At 36.3% G+C, this 18,074-nt stretch overlaps 1 protein-coding gene across 1 annotated transcript in view; it reads left to right on the top strand.

The window, feature by feature from the left end:
* The window catches only part of APC7 (anaphase-promoting complex subunit 7), a 168,973-nt gene extending 152,031 nt beyond the window's left edge, over positions 1-16,942 (top strand). Inside the window, exons 16-17 of the mRNA XM_090390334.1 lie at positions 380-497; positions 16,667-16,942. Coding sequence (XP_090246460.1) covers positions 380-497; positions 16,667-16,723 — 175 coding nt within the window. The 3' untranslated portion in view covers positions 16,724-16,942. The remainder of the gene's footprint in view (positions 1-379; positions 498-16,666) is intronic.
* Positions 16,943-18,074: the final 1,132 nt, after the last annotated feature.

Here is an 18,074-nt window from a genome sequence, read left to right as displayed (position 1 = left end):
GTGGGATGGTAGCAATAGGAAATTTCTCAGAAAACAATTTCTGTTTCCTTAAAAGAGCCAGTATGTGCATAGGCTTCCACTATACAAATCCTCTCTGGCACAGAATATTTCATTCTTGACGATACTCTCACACTTACACACACACACCTATCACTTACGAGTGCCAAACGCCGACTATATGTTGAGCAACACAAACTGAAATGATTTGGCTAAAATTTATTCTTTGAACAACTTCAAGCAGGAGATATTGTTGAAGATATTGTTCAAAAATGAATATCACACCAGTATGAAGTGGGCCAGTTTTATGTGGAACACCCTGTATAATGGTTTTAATTACTCAGTAATTAAATTATTTTCATGTGTATTTATATGATTTCAGCATGGATCCAACTAGCAGTCGAGCTGCTGAAGGTGCCCAGAGGGTAGAGCAGCATCCGGAGTCTTTAGAAAATGCATTTGATATGGAAGTTGAAGATATTGTAGATTCAGATAATGAGGTAATATTTTTGATTTGCTTAGTATCTGCAGGCTATGGATGCTTTGTTCAGCATCCATAGCCTGTGGCTTGAATAGTGTGACAGTTTTCATTTTTATAGCTAGATAAAAAAAAAAAAAAGGTAATAGGTTATAAAAGTTTAGAAAACATAAAAGTCACGTATTCATTTTCCTCTAGGAAATTAGATTACTTAGTTGGTCTGAAAAATGTCAGTTAGTCACTTACTATTTGCCCATAATAATATTGACAAATTGATCTTATTTGCCAATAGTAAATGTAAGATTCTACATTTGGGTAATAGTAAAACCATATTGTCTGACCCTGGGTGCCAAGCGTATTTTGAGGCCAAGCGATATTCTTGTGATTTATAGAGCACTCCTGTTAAATGATTGAAGTTATTTCTTTTTAAGTTCCTACATTTCTGTCAACAGTCTTTCTTTAAAACCAGTTCTATACTTGAAAGTCCCAAGTTAGAACACAAAAAGGAAACACACCTTTCTTTTTTCTTATATTTCTAGTTCTACTAATCAACTAACACTTGAACCACTTGGCCTCCGAGCAGCACTGCTCCTGCCTCCCCATGGCGGGGGCAGGTAACCTGGGGAAAAAGTTATCCTCCAGGGCTAAAAGGAGTAACCATGGATATAAATGACTATCCACCTCTAGAGCCTTCAAACTCAAGGTCAGACAAACCCAGTGATGATGACTTGAACCAATCGAAAAGGCTTTGAAGAAAAGTGCAGTTCAATGAGATGCCAAACTTTCTGGTGATTCTCTCTCTCTCTCTCTCTTCAACCAGCCTGTCGCCAAATTATCACCATTCGTTATCCAAAGATATTTGGAATCCATTGCTGGAACACCAAAAATGGTTAAACGACTGCAATCCGGAGACCTCCTTATTGAAATAGCCAACTCCAAACATTCCGAGTAGCTGCTCAAAACAATGACATTTGGTGGGCTGCCAGTATCTATTACTCCACACAACACCTTAAATTCCTCGAAAGGCGTCATAACAAAATGGGATCTACTTACAGTATTTGAAGAGGAATTAGTTCAAGAACTGAGTAGTCAAAAAGTAATCAGCGCCAAACGCATAATGACTAAAAGAGATGGAAATTTCGTCCCAACTAGATCAATCATTTTAACTTTTAGTACCCCAGATTTGCCATCCTCAGTAAAAGCTGGCCATTTAAACTGCTGAATTTGGCCTTATATCCCTAATCCCATTCGTTGTTTTAAATGCCAAAAATATGGACACTCCCAACAAGCATGCAGAGGTGAAGCCATTTGTCCTATCTGTGGTTCCAAGGAGCATACACAAGCAGACTGCTCAGCCTCAAGTCTCATTTGCCCCAACTGCAAAGAAAGCCACCCAGCCTTTTCCAAATCTTGTGAAATGTGGAAAACAGGGAAGAAAATCCAAAAATATAAAATAGAGCACAAAGTCACATACCCTGAGGCATACAGACAGGTTATGTTGACTATGCCCAATCGTTCATATGCATCTCACACTCGAAGCTTTCATTCAACAGCAGCTCAAACAGATGTATCAACATCTCCCAGCACATCTCTAGCTAACTGGGTTAAAAATACATTATCAAACTCTGGAAAAGACATATCAAACTAAAACCAGTGAATTGACCAACACTCCAATCAGTATCCAAACTGATACTCAGACAGTCCCGCATGACAAAGAAAAATTAAAAACTACTAAAGACAACAAGAAACCTGAATCATCCACCAATAGTATTGAAGTAGATGTACACTCAGATCATGAGGAACTCATACTAGAACTTCATGCAAACGACACTATGGATACCGGACGTCCCACCTTCCCAAAAAACCAAACAACTTTTAGATTGTTTGGTGTTCATTGAAACTAAACAACATCATTATTCCAACTTACAGAAAAGATATAATTAAGACTTAAGGGTTCCACTGTCCTATTTTCTTCTCTGTAGCCCAATACCTACAATGTAACTAAAAGTAATAGAAACAATTGCTCCTCAAACAAAAAACAGTCAGATGAATCATCCTCAACTAAACCTAAATGAACCACAGCATCTTACAATGGAATTGCAGAGGTTTTCGTTGCAACACTGAAGATATTCAACACCTAATTAACCGATATTCTCCTTTGTTTACAGGAAACTTACCTAACCTCACAAATTTCTCCTTTGATAAAGAACTATTACCTTTATCAAAGAGATCGAAATACAGCTAAAGCTGCCCATGGTGGTGTAGCAATCCTAGTAAACTCGAAGATCCCAACTAAACATATCCCACTTCAAATTGAAATAGAAGCTGTTGCTGTTTGTATAACTCTTGATAGTGCAATAACACTTGTCTCAATCTACCTACGGCAAACTGTACTTACTCTTTAAAAAATCTTTAAGACCTCTTTATACAGATACCTCCACCTCTCTGTATATTAGGGGACTTTAACAGGCACCACCCTTTATGGGGCTCTCCTAATTTAGATAGATGGGGGTAGCTTAATTGAAAGCTTTTTAGAGGCACTAAATCTCACTATACTCAATACTGTTGCACCAACACACATATAGCTCCCAACAGGACACACCTCAGCAATAGATCTCTCAATTTGTTCACCAGTACTAGTCCCAACCATAGAGTGGTATGCAATAAATGAACCCATGGGCAGTGACCACTTCCCAATGGTATGCAACTTTTTGATTCCTTAAACCGTGCAGAAAATGGAAATTTGTCTGAGCAGACTGGGCAAAATTTCAGTCATCAATTGCCCTTGATGAGGAAAAAATCCACCTCCAGTATATTGATAATGTGATGACAGATTACATCATGTCGCATCTTCTAAATGTGGTTAAAGACACAGTACCACTATCAAATCTGCCGGGCCGAAAGCATTATAATTACTGGTGGAATGAGGAATGCAGCAAAGCAAAGAGAGCAAAAAATAAAGCCTGGAATTTGTTTCAGCAATGTCTGAGCACAGTCAATCTCATTAATTATAAGAAATTAAGGGCAAAAGCACGCTTCATACAAAAGCAAGCCAAGAAAGAATCCTGAACCCGTTTTGCATCCAGTTTTCACAGAAACACTGATCCTAAAATAATATGGAAAAAAATTAGACAGCTGTCTGGTAAGTTTCCTACCATACCTTCTCCAATCCTCTCCTGGAATGGGCAAGATCTATCTAATCCTGTAGATATAGCTAATGCTTTGGGCAATACTTTTGCAGAAATCTCAGTAACATCAGCCTATACTACCTCATTCCAATGAATTAAAAACACTAAAGAAAAGCATGCTTTTCTTTAGTGTTTTTGGCAATACTTTTGCAGAAATCTCAGTAACATCAGCCTATACTACCTCATTCCAATGAATTAAAAACACTAAAGAAAAGCATGCTATTAATTTTCAAACTGCCTGCCTTCTCCCATATAACAAACCTCTGCAATATTCTGAACTGTTACATGTCATTATAACAGCTTGCAATGGTGCTGCCGGGCCAGATGGGATTTATTATGTCATGCTACAACACCTTGATGACAAAGCTTTGCACCTCCTCCTGGTCTTTTACAATCGTATATTTTTAGAAAATGTTTTTCCAGCTTCTTGGCATCACTCTACAGTTTTGGCATCCATCCAACCCCTATAGCTATAGACCCATATCTCTCTCAAGCTGCCTCAGCAAAATCCTTGAGAAAATTATCCACAGAAGACTCATCTGGATCATTGAGTCGGAACAGCTAATGAGCCATAGTCAATATGGCTTTCGTCAAAATAGGTCACGCTTGGATCTTATGGTCAAGGCTGAATTTGCCATTCGTAATGCTTTTGTCAAACATGAATATCTAGTAATGGTTTCAATAGATATAGAGAAGGCTTTTGATACTACCTGGCAGCATGGTATACTTAGTGATCTTTACTTTCTTGGACTACGAGGTAACCTTCCTATATTTGTTCGGAACTTTCTACATACTATATCATTTCAAGTGTGAAATGATATAGTATGTAGATCAGTACTGAGTGCCAGTACTTTTACACAGGGATCAGTACTGAGTGCCACTTTTTGCTCTTAGAATAGATTCTATCACTAAGCAGCTTCCAAATACAGTTGAGACTTACCTTTATGCAGATGACCTTACCATCTCCTGTCATTCTCAAAACATGAGATCTATTGAAAGACAGCTTCAGATGTCACTTAATAAAATGCAACAATGGGCAAGCCTCAATGGCTATCAACTCTAGCAGCAGAAAACAGTTGCTATCCATTTTTGTAGACAACGCAAACTTCATCCAGATCCTGAACTTCAAATTTCTAACGTCTCCGTCCCGGTCACCAGTAGCATCCGATTTCTAGGATTAACCCTTGACAATAAGTTAAATTTCCTAGATAATATTAAAAATGTACAGACTTCCTGTCTAAAAAAGTTAAACATACTCAGAGCTTTATCTGCCCAAACATAGGGTGCAGATTGTACCTCCCTGCTTCAATTATACAGGGCATTAATCAGATCCCATCTTGATTATGGTGCTCCCATCTGTGGTTCTACCAGAAAGAGTGCATTACACTGGCTTGATCCCATTCAACACAGTGCTTTGAGAATTGCAATTGGTGCATTCAAAACGTCGCCAGCACATAGTCTCTACATTGATGCTCACGAGCCCCCATTAACTTTATGCAGGTAAACACTGTTACTGAAATATGCTGTCAAGATACAAAGTTGTGCCTCTCATCCTGTTCAGTTATACCTTTTCAACCCACTGAAAACCTAGCATAGTAAAACCAGCTGGTCTTCGCCTTCTTGAACTGGTGCAGGTTTGGAATATTTCCATCTATTCCGTACAACAGGTAGCAACTAATACTCAACCACCATGGGCTCCTCCCAACCTGTGACACTTACCTCTGTCAATGGAGAAAGAATATTTTGCAAGCATCAAATGTCAAGAAACTTCATGCAGTTCACACTCAAAAATATTTTGATTTCTCTCCAATTTATACAGATGGCTCTAAATCTAATTCAAATGTTGGAGTTAGTGTTTTTGAATACAATTGTATCAGTATCCCTTCCATCAGAATTTAGTATCTTTTCTGCTGAATTTTATGCAATCAAACTAACTTTAGAAAATCTCTATTCTGACCGTTCCTTAAAATCTGTTATTTACACTGATTCTTTCAGCTCAATCATGTCGTTATGTAATTCCTCAGATAAAGTTCACCACGGTCTAAATGAAACCAGAAGCTTATTACTACAAATTAAAGAATGCCACCAACTGGTCACTTTTTGTTGGATTCCAGCAGATTCCGCTAATGAACTGGCCGATAAAGCTGCAAACAATCCAACTACCTTAGATTTAACCAATATCCCAGTTCCAGCATCAGATTATGCACTAACCGTTCATGCCGCTTGCCTGTCACAATGGACAGTGCTCTGGCACTCTCAGACTAATAATAAACTCTTTCAGTTTAAACAAGATCCAAAAATTTGGCACTCCAGTGTCCGTACATCAAAACGAGAAGTAGTAGTTTTTTCAAGGGCAAGAATAGGTCATACCCATCTGTTCCACTTTCATTTACTCACAGGAGATGATCCACCACAGTGTACACATTGTTCTAACAATTTGACTGTTAAACATATTCTCATTGGCTGCCTCTACTATGAACAAGACAGAGCTTCATCCTTAATCTCACTGGTTAAATACAAAAATAGCGAAATGCTTAAAGTGCGGTACTCACCTTGAATATAATCTGCAATAATTTTATGAAAAGACAGATGGCTAAGTTAATGCATTAAGGTGGGATGAGATTTAATTTAACGGAATTTTAAAATAAGCGCAAGGAAGAAGTGCACTACTCCATCCCTGGTTGTCATAAAGTAGAAAATAGTTAATCTGGAACATAAAAGAATTGATATTGCCAATAGTCGTGACGACAGACTTTCTTTAAGTCTTGACTTTCGTTAAGTTATAACATCTTCAGTTAGCGATGTTAAATGAGAAGTAACGCGTGCTGTATTTTAAGGAATTTTCTATACTCTCGTGATGTTCTTTGGAACACGTGGGAATCTCAGATGTGAGAGATTCCAAGCCGAGGAAAGGTGTAAGGGAAGTTTTGCGTTTAGGATGTTGAGATTAGTGTTGTGTCGAAACCATTCGATAATGAGGGCTTCGTATTGAAGAATTTTGTGGCTGGTTTTAAGTCTTATAATGGTGATAGCGGAGTCAATTAAAGGAGTGTGATTGTGGGTTTGGGCATAAATTGTGAGTTCTATACTAGCTTGTCCTGATCTAAGACATAAATACTCGTGCATAGTGATAGTATGCACGAGTATTGGAGATTTTGGTAGAACCAAACTTGGTAGTAGTACTACCAATATAACAGGCATCACAGTTCGGTTGACATTTAATCAAATAAATTATATTGTTCAAATCTTTGGTTGGGTATTTGTGTGTGTCTTTGTAAGTGTTGAATAAGGATCTGAGTTTATTATAAGCTGAAAAAATAAGGGAGATATCAGTACCTGTAAACACACGGCAGAATTGTCCGGCAAGTTCATTATGGTATGGGAGGATGATGCGTATATTTGTGTTGGTGGTTGGTTTTGGTGGATTGTTAATTTTACTTTTGGCGGTGGAAATAGTGTGTTGAATGAGTTGGGTTGGGTAGTTCCTAGCTGTAAATTTTTCTGTGAGGTATTGAAGTTCATTGGTTAAGTCATTTTGTGAGGTGCTATATTTGAGGGCATTATGTATTTGGTTGTATAAAACTGCTTTTTTTGTGCAGAGAGGGGTGGTGCGAAGCAAAATGTAGGTATTTGCCTGTATGTATATTTTTTCTGAAAATCTTTGTGCCTAGTTTCAAGTAAACTGTCCTTCGTAACGGACAGTTTACTTGAACATTTTGGAGGGAAATATCATAATTAATGCAACCAACGCAGTTACATTTTCGAAGAGTTAATACATTTTAGAAGAGTTAATAATAGCCGATAAGAATGAAAAAGCAACATCTGAGCGCAGTACGAAGACTATAAATGTAAGAAAAAGACTGAATTTGAAAATTAAATTAGACGTTTTGAAGCGAATCGATTCCCATCAATGACAAGCGGATGTGTGCCATAATTTAGGACTTGCAACTTTAACTATAAGAACAATTATAAAAAAATAAAGAATTAATTTTAACAGTGGGAAAGATAGCTGTTCCACTGCAAGCAACTAGGGCTAGGCCGGCTATTAGGATTGAAATGGAAAAGACTTTAACTAATTTTATTGAAGATAATGTCCAATTCAGTTAAGTTAAATATTATATTAAAAAAAAAAAAAAAGAGAGAGAGAGATTAGCCAATATGATGATCTGAAGAAAACTCACCTAAAAAAAAAAAAAATGTGGAACCATTTAAGGACTGGTTGAATAGATTTAAAATCTAGGGAGAAGCCGCAAGTGCAAATAAAGGAGCCGAAACTTTCAGAAAAGAACTTGTTAAAATTATTGAAGAGGGTTGTTGTGTGTTATACTTCTCAACAAGTTTATAACATAGATGAAGCAGGACTTTTGTGGAAACGAATGCCTAAAAGAACTTTCATATTGAAAGAAGCAAAAAACATGCCAGGTTTCAAAGCGGCGAAGGATCGGGTGACTTTATTGTTGGGTGGTTGTTGTTGTTATTTGGTTTTTAGGAGCATTAGCAACTAAGGTCATATTGCTCCGGGGATATGCGGTGGTCATTCCCTGACCTTTCCGCATCCTCCGTATTTGGTGGTCACGGGCTCGAACCCCGGTCTAATCAAGAAGCGTGTTGTTGGGTGGTAACGCTGCGGCGGATTTAAAATTAATACCCCTTTTAGTTTATTTTGAAGAGGGCCAAAGTTCAACCCAAAATCGACACATTTTTCATGATTAAATTCATCAGTTAAATCAGTTAAAATCAATTTAGATCAATTAAATTCATGATTTTAATTGGAATTTTAAGTTTAATTTTGATACGTAAATAGTTACCACATATGTATGTAATGCAGAATATTTTATATGTACAAATATTTGAATATTAAATATTTTGACCGACATTTGTGCATCTTTTCACTACCGTTTATTATTGATTAGGAAATATCCTATGGCACCGACTGCAACTTACAAATACATATGTTACCTTATGGGAATGCGGAGCTCGCTTAGCGCCGATTCACTTAGCGCTCTGTTTTTCCGGAATGAATTATCAGAGTTAAGCGGGGATCACCTGTACTTGCCATTTTATCTGTATACAGGAATTTTGCCAGTAAAAACAAAAGAATAATAATTACCCCATTTATTAGTGACCTTGAATAGTGTATACAGATTCAGCAACCTCCATTTTAAGATGACATGGGGGGCGCTGTGATAAGTCTAGTGTTGGTATAAAGAAGTATTTTTACAGAGAGTAACTTCACTTCTTTGGTTTACAAAGTCTTAGGATATATGAGTGGGGATTTGATGAAGTATCCAGGAAGGTTTGAGAAAATTAAATAATGAGAATAACAATTTATTTTATTTTATTTTTATTATTATTATTTTCTTTCCATTTGGATGTGGCACAAACTAGAGGACATGCACTTAAGTAGTAGACTGGAGACAATAACATTTTGTTTTAGCTAAAAGGTCTTTAACCATTGAAGCAAATAGCCACCAAATTGTATAGACATGGACAGTTTATGTAAATTTAATGAATGGCATTGGATTGATACCTGGATGAAATCATATGACTTTTTTTAAGCTAAATTAGCCTGGATTTCTTACATCGATTTGCCTTTATTATTTCTAAGACTAAAATGTTATCAACATTTTAGTTTTAATGGATTGGTGCATTGTAAAACTAGGCATCTTTCAGCTGGATTCCACTTTATCCTCTCAGATTGCTATCTGCCAATTAGCATCTGTCTTTGGCAGCCACCATCACTACACATCTGTGATCAGTTACAATATATAACTCTGACAGTTCTGTTGCATACTATTTTTTGCAAACATTTTGTCCCAGAATGTCAAATAAAAACAATACAATGATATGCTTTAAAAAAATTACTCCATGTTTCAGTTTTCTCATTATTCATTCCTGTGGAGACTGCAAAGAGTGATTCTGGAAATAGCAGATTTTTTTTTGACATTCCTCAATGTCAAAAACTGATTGATTTTTATGTCTAATTTTGTGACTGTCATAGCTCCATCAACAGCACTAGTATTACATATATATAGTAAAAATTCAATAGTCAGGTATACAGTGGTTCAGAAAATGTAGTAATCCTGTATGTGAGCAGGCCAGTCCAACCATTCCCCTTTCTCAGGCTTACCAAAGCTGGTCTTGTCAACCAATATTGCTTTGGTGTGCCAGTTTTTTTTATAATTACAAGGAGTTGAGCAGGTTACACTTTACACTTTTATTTTCAAGTTGGTTGATAGGTATTCATAATATATTTTCCCATAGAGATAATGCTATAGATGGTGATTAGGATCCCAAGCTAGACCAAAAATGTATTTTTAACCCATAATTGTACTGACTTCCATTTGTTAGCAGTGAAAGCTGAAAAAACATCTCCTTTCCCAGTTAACAAAATGTGAGGAATGGCCTCTACCACTATAAATAGTGTTTTTCCCCAGTTCCCATCTGTTTTGTGTTATGGAGGGAGAAGTCAGTTTTTAGTCCTGTGCTTTTCACATGAGGCAGTCAACTGGCATAATACATTTCATTGAACACCAAACAACTTTTAGATTGTTTGGTGTTCATTGAAACTAAACATCATTATTCCAACTTACAGAAAATATATAATTAAAACTGTGGGACAAAATGACTCCTTTTTAAGGGTTCCACTGTCCTCTTTTCTTCTCTGTAGCTCAATACCTACAATGTAACTAAAAGTAATAGAAACAATTACAGTGACCATTGCAATATTAATAATTAAACAAAATCACATAAGTAATACAACAAATTACATAATGTTTTTTGCAATATTTCATATAACAGCTGAGTCCCAAGAATAAATGGTGTCAGTTTTTTATTCCATACATTTTTAAATACATTTCAGTATATTTTTATAAGTATTCTTTCATATAAATTGTTGAATGAGGCAGTAACATGGGAACCAATCAGTGAAATAGCATTAGCATAATTTCACCTTTCACCTTTCCCATTTCACCCATCCATTCATTGAACTAGACAAACTCTTGGAGTTAGCAATCAACCATCCACTGGCTAAAGGCAAATTTCCACACATCTATTCTACAACTGCCTTCCCTCAATTTGAATTTATGTTCCCTCAGGTGCAGAATCTGAGCAAGAGGAAGAATCCGATCAGCATTGAGCTTGCTCAAACCATTCAAACCATCCATATACCTCAATCACATCACCTTGCAGATGCCTAATTTTCAGCTTTCTCAGCAACCCTTTGTTACATTCACTAATCTCATTGCCTTTCTCTGTACTCGTTCTAGTAGCTCAACATCTTTACTAAAATGAGGCTTCCAGACCTGTATGCAGTACTCAAGGTGTAGCCTGACCATTGTCTTATACAAGGGATAATATCTCTGCCATCATCCTTATCCCTGCTAGCAAAATTCCTATATATCATTGACATAACCCCATGAACTACTCTTGCACCCTGTCTGCACTGCTCAGAAAACTTTATATCTGGCTGCACAATTACTCCCAGGTCTTTTTCATTCTACACTACCCTGAGTGTAGTACTGCACAGTTGGTATGTTACTCTCGAGTTACTGCTACCCATATTCATTACTCATCATTTGTCAATCTTAAACTTCAGTTGCCACCTCTCAGCCCATCTGCTCAGCTTTTCCAGATCCTGTTTCAGTAGCATACCATCCTTACAACAACCCTATTAACAAACCTACCAACAACCCTAATAATTAACAACACTACCAATCTTCATATCATCTGCAAACTTGGATATTAAGCCTGTTATACCTTCATCAGTATCATTGATGAAGGTATAACAGGCTTAATATCCAAGTTTGCAGATCCCCAAATATAGATCCCTGGGGAACTCCACTAATAACATTAGTCCATGAAGAGCAGTGTCAATTGATTACCACTGTCTTCTCCCACTCAACCATCCTTTTAACCCATTGTAGCAACTTGCCCTTAATGCCATACTGCTCCAACTTGTACAGTAGTCTTCCATGTGCAACAGTATCAAAAGCTTTTCTAAAATCAAAGTATATGATATCAAAATTATTTTTTGCATCCAGTTCTTTTGTAAACCACATCTTAGTATCCAATGAAATTGGTCAGACAAGACTTCCCCTTAACAAACCATTGCTGTGTCTGAACTATTGTCTAGATGATCATGCAGTGCTTCTTTAACCATTGATTCCATTATTTTCCCTGGAATAGAAGTTAAACTAACAGGTCTGTAATTACTCGTGTCACCTTTCGATCCCCATTTGTGAATTGGGGAAACATTTGCACATCTCCAGTTCGTGAGGACCTTCCCCGAGTCCAAGGATGCCCTCATAATCATGGCTAAGGCTTACTTACTTCCTTTGTTGTCTTCTTTAATATAACTGGATAGATCCCATCCACCCTGGGTGCCTTCCTTATGTTTAACTTCAGCAATTTATCCTCCACTTTGCTCTCAGTTATTACAAAATTATTTAGCTCCCTGCCACAGTTTAATAAACTTCTGGCATTCCCCTCCCTGAATAACTTCTCATGTGTGAATGTAGATGCAAAATACTCATTCAGTTTATCAGCTACCTGAGCAGAACCATTAACATTAGAACTCTCAATATCAAGTGGACCAATCTGATTCATCCCCTTCCTTCTAGAGTTTACATAAGTAAAGAAGTTTTTACTATTTTTGTTTGCATTCTTTGCTAAAGATTTTTCATAATCTACCTTTGCTTGCCTAACCTCCTTTGTCACCTGATTACAAACTATCTTATATCTACCATAGATCTGTGTCTCGTGATAATTTATATGCATCCCATGCATTTTTGTCCCATGCATCCCTGCCACAAGTCTCATTAGTCAACTGATATCCATTTAGGCCTAAACCTTTGTATGAAAAGCCTAGTAGCTTCCAAGATTAATTCCTTGAATGCTTCTCATTTAGAATCTGCTGTTGGTAACATCATTAGTTAGTCCCACTGTATAGAATTTAAAAACTGGTTGAGACCATTGTAGTCACCTTTAAGAAAGCAAAAACTCTTCCCTTTACCCCTGATTGTAGTTACATCTTTGAGTAAATCCCACATCAGTACACTGTGACCACTGCTATCTAGTGATTCCTTTATCTGCAGTTTCTGAATGCATGAAGAATCACTGCTGATAATCAGATCAAGAGTATTACTTCCTCTGGTTGCCTCTTGAACATGCTGCTGTAGAAAGCAATCATCCACAAAAGCCGTGCTCGTGTGTGAGTGACCAATCCACAAGTTCCAGTGTATATCTGGGAAGTTAAAATCTCCCATTATAAGACAATCTGATTTACTGGCCCACTCTATTTCTCTGTAGAGTTGTTCGTTGTACTCATCAGAGTCATTAGGCCTATAACACACTCCTACTCTCAAATTTACTTTCCCAGTGCTTATGTCACACCAAACTGACTCAACACTGCACTATCCACCCATGTCAGCTGGATGCACTTCCTTAAGATTTTGTGTTTCGTAACTAACAGCATGACCTCTCCTCCCTTTCTATCCTGTCTATCCTTTCTGTACGCATTGTACTCCCCAAATTCCGGTTCAGCATTCCTTATCTCTGTGTGACACCATATCTCTGATATCCTAACGGTATCTGCCTTTGATGTCTTCACCAGCACTTCAAATTCATCAAATTTATCTACTATACTTCTAGCATTGGTATACATGTACCTGTTCTTACTCTTATTTACCCTAACACAGCCCACGTATTTACTTGTTCCATGATGACTCCCAGCAGTCCTTGAAATCCCCAGCACCTTGCTTTCCAGGCCGCTGCTCATTCCAATAGAAGCAGTGCAAGGATCACCTTCACCAAATAGCTTTGAATACAGGTTTGACTGAGTAAATTTCAACTCTAGAAGTTTAAAGAATCAGTGGTAAAGATAAAGGCAAGAAAAGTTGTAGGTCCAGATGGCATAGCAGGTTACGTATGGACAGTAGTGGAAGAAAAAGGATTGGTTGACAAGTTTGGCTGTTTAACAAGAAATTGAAACAGGAAGAATGTTCAATGAACGGAAGAAGAGTATATTGAAATTTTCTCTTCCTCCATTCTTTATAAAAAAAGGGGATGCCCAGAGTTGTGATAAATACCGAGGAATTATGTTTACAATGAAGCTATTTGAGAGGATTGTGGAGAGACATTTAATTCAGGATTTGGAAATCTCAGAAAACAGTTTCATTTTATGCCATTAAGGTTAACTATTCAGGAAATTGATAGAAAAGTTTAGAGATGATTCATATGCATATGACCTTTATTGATTTAGAGATATGGTCAAATAAATATGGTGGGCACTGGAAAGAGAGAGGATCCCATATGAGTATATTAGGGCTACCCAGGATATGTATGAGGAGACCATGCCATGTATGAAGCCTGTGTGGAGAAACAAACATTTTAAGTAAAAGTGGAACTGTACTAGGGCAGCATTAAGCTATACTTGTTTATATGATTTTGGATTAGTATGTATTGTAGTGTGCTAATGTATCATTTTAATACACAGTAAATTCAAGAAGAATTCACTGTAACATCTTATGCTGAAATCCTTCACAAGTTGTCAAACCTTGCACTTATAAGTATGCTGCCACCCAGACAGCTGTGTCAGGAATATTTCTTCCTTCCTCAGTGGGTGGGCACTAGAGTGTAAGAGTAGACATCTACAAGTGAAATATTTTCACAATATGAGAGATACCAAAAGGTTTCTGAATTAAATATTAGTAATAAATTACAGCAATACCCCGCACAGCACTGATAATTGGTACCGAAACTGTTCCGTGTTATGTGAAACCGTGCTGATTGAGGTATGATTATAATGGGTTTTAATTGAATGCATACCAGAGAAACAGTCTATAAACAGTTTGCACTTGATAGCCAGTTAAAAGGATTTGAAATAAAATATATTTCAAAAATTTTATTAATGAAAAGGTAACATGAGAGATGAGAAAAAAAGGTTTATTGTTTATAAAGGTATTTCAATAATGAAGTCTGGTGAAGATGTCTCTTCTCTTTTTTGGCTTACAAGTCTTTGTAGCATCGAATCCCATCTTATAAAATTTGCTGTATCTTGATGCTACATTCAGCATTCGGATCTCCATTCATAATAAACTTGCAGGCCATGTCAACCCTCCGAAAAACTTTCTCCAATTCTTCTGTTGAAAATTCTTTTGGTGGCACTTCAGTGTTATCCACTTCAAAATTGTTTTTCTCTTCTTCATGTGCAGTTTTCTCATCACTTTCAAGGAAAGTTGCATCATCTGAGTCATTTGCATGTGAATCAGTGCAGTCATATGTTGGCAGTGTTCAAAGTTTCGAATCCCAAGTCTTTTCCGATCTTCACAATGTCTTCCGCAGTTGTCTGAACTTGCAGTTCAAAATCAGTGAAATCATTTGCCAAATGGGGCAAAACATGTTGTTAGCAGTGATTTCTAACCAAGGCTATTGAATGAGTTTTAATATGTACAGTAAATTTTCAACTTAAACTTAATTTAAAACATGTTATAGTGTGAAACCTGTGCTGTTTGAAGCCGTGCTAAGCAAGTATTGTGGTACTGCAATCAGAGGTGGCCTTAGAGGCTGTGAGTGAATCACAATTTTGGATCAATTAACAGGAAAATAGAGGAGGAAATCTCACAGTGTTTGATATTTGTTGGTATCTGTACTAATCAGTAGGGGTTGTCGGGGATGGGATATAAAGTTGGAGGAGTGGAGAAGGGTCCTAGAGTCTAATGGATTGGAGATTACTATAACAGAGTACATGGAGCATAGTTTTAGTGGAAATAGCAGTATGGAAGAGAGTATGGTGAGAATAGATAATCCTGTGACATGGAAGTTAAATTTCAGTATATAGGGTCAGTGGTACAGCAAAATGGAGAGATATATGAGGATGCTATGAGTAGAATAGATGTAGACTGGATAAAGTGGAGGCAGGCAAGTAGGGTGTCCTGTGATTGGCAGGTAAGGCTTTAAGGACGATTTTATGGGATATTAGTGAGACTAACACTGATGTATGAAGCAGAGTGTTGAGAAAGAGACAACAAGATCAATGGTTATATGTGGCAGAGATGAGAATGCTGAGGTGGATGTGTACTTTTACATGGAAGGATAAAGTTAGATGGTTAGCATCAGATGGTCCCAGTAATAAGTTCACAGAGATACCAATGAAGGGGGTATTAAAAAAGAGGCAGATTGCCTCATTGTCTCTCATCAAAGAAAACATGGTGAGAGACAATGAGAAAGGATATGAAAGAAAGCGGGGTGGATAAGGATCTGGCTCAAAGCAGAAATGAGTGGAGAGGGGGGGGCTAGAAAATCTTACTTTTTCGTTATACTATCAAGTAGATAGTATAACGAAAAAGATGATTCATTCATATAAATGGTGTCATGCATGCATGCATGTGAAACAGCATAGATGAGTAAATGTTTCTGTTATGTAGAAACATAAATTCATTAACATCATTGTAAAATATGAAGTCAAACATTTGATGTCTATAAAACAGTTGCAGTGTACCTTTTTTCTAGAAAGTACAATGAATATTCAATCTGATGCCCTTGTACTAAGTTTCTGAAGTGAATTCATGTGAAATGATATAACTTAAAATTCATACACCTTAATGGAGTTGTACTTCCTCTTCTCGCCTGCTCCAGTTCTCCCAATTTTTATGTAATCTGCCTTTTCCTTACTCACATTACTGTTTGTAAGGATTGAATTCTCTAAATATGTTATGGTGTCACTTCATTAGAAATGAAAACAAATATAAAAATAAAAAAAGTTGCTTGTGACTTAGTTCAGGTTGCTTCCACTTCTTTTTGAATACCATTGAAAATTTTTCCTGTTAATTTATTTAACTATTTGCTAGAAAACAAACTAAAATTTACTTTACAGAGTATAAATTTGTCTTAAATTTATGTTGAATGGTTACATAAGATTTTACTTAAAGGTACAAATGCTAATTTTGTGGTGTATAATAACAAACTATAAAACTTTGCATTGATTAGTGATATTTTTTTGCAGGCTGAACTGGAAGAAAGTGAAGTTGATGCTGTATGGTCAGATGTGGAATATACCTAAAGGCATCATTCGAAGATACCAATATCAAATGCCAAGTGTGAAGTGCCACTACAATTCTCGAAGCTGTACTGATTCAGCTTTCATTTTTGTTCTGTTTTTATAGCAGCTAAACATCATTGGGCCCAAGAGCTGCCTTTTGAAGTGCTAAAGCTTTAAGCAGAGGTGTGCAAACTTTTCACACCACGACTCATGTTTCATCTGTGTATTTAGTAAGAGCTGTCTCCCATTCTTGTCTGATGTAATTCAAATTTCACTCAAGTTTTAGTTATGCTCGCATATATAAAAACAACTATTTGATGTGCTTATGAAAATAATTGTTTAGAATTTGAAAACTTGATTAATGTGACTTACAGTTCTAGTATATTTACACATAAACATGCTGTTACACAGTATTGTGTAACAGTACAAAACAAATTAAATCACATGATGATTTTTTTAGTATTTACATTAAAAATAGAAAATTAGTTTTTAAAAGCAAATGTATTTTGAAATATTATACTTAACATATATATCAGATAATGATTTTGAAGATTCATTACAGGATAAAAGTGGATCCTGTATATACAAAATAAATAAATGTGAATGCACTTACTTAAAAATCAGGTGACAACATACTTGGTTTGTTTCTGGTGACACAGTATAACAAATCTCAACCTTGTGTTAACAATATTTACTCTGAATTTGAACACAATCTGAAAACATCATGAAGTTGCAGCTACTGTCAAAACTCAAAGATCGTTCATTTCAAGCTCATAAATATGACAATTTTTTAAGTCTTAATTTGTGACATATTGAATGGCTAAGTTCTGTGAATTAATTACTGCATCCATAAATTCTGTGTTTGTATATGCATTTATTATGTTTTTCTCAGTATTGTTTTTATAATATGTTAGTATTATATTCATAAGCTTTCACTAAGTTTTAAGTCACAAAATGGAAGCTCCCTCCTTGATATATTTACACAGCAAAGCCTATTTTTCCTGGCAAATTTTCTGCTTTTTTTGGAAGAATGAGAATTAAAAAATGAAATGAATGTTAGAAAATGTCATATTCATCATACATAGTGAATACAGGTATATCTATTTTCAAAAGAATTTTGCATTCCATAAAAGATATCTGATGACTTTTTTGCATTCCAAAAAATAAATGTAATGCAAAGATAATATTAAAAGTTAACATTATTTTCACAAGTACAGAAAGACTGAATCTGCTTATTTTAAAATAAGCTGTAAGGTTTGATGACATCGACATAAATATTGTGTGTGTGTGTGTGTGTGTGTGTGTGTGTGTGTGTGTGTGTGTGTGTGTGTGTGTGTGTGTGTGTGTGTGTGTGTGTGTGTTGCTGTTAATA

Source organism: Mastigoproctus giganteus, chromosome 2, assembly GCF_048544385.1.
Source record: "Mastigoproctus giganteus isolate SK-2022 chromosome 2, ASM4854438v1, whole genome shotgun sequence".
NCBI lineage: Eukaryota > Metazoa > Arthropoda > Arachnida > Uropygi > Thelyphonidae > Mastigoproctus > Mastigoproctus giganteus.
The sequence above is the reverse complement of the archived record's forward strand: the minus strand, read 5'-3'. Positions and strand labels throughout refer to the sequence as shown.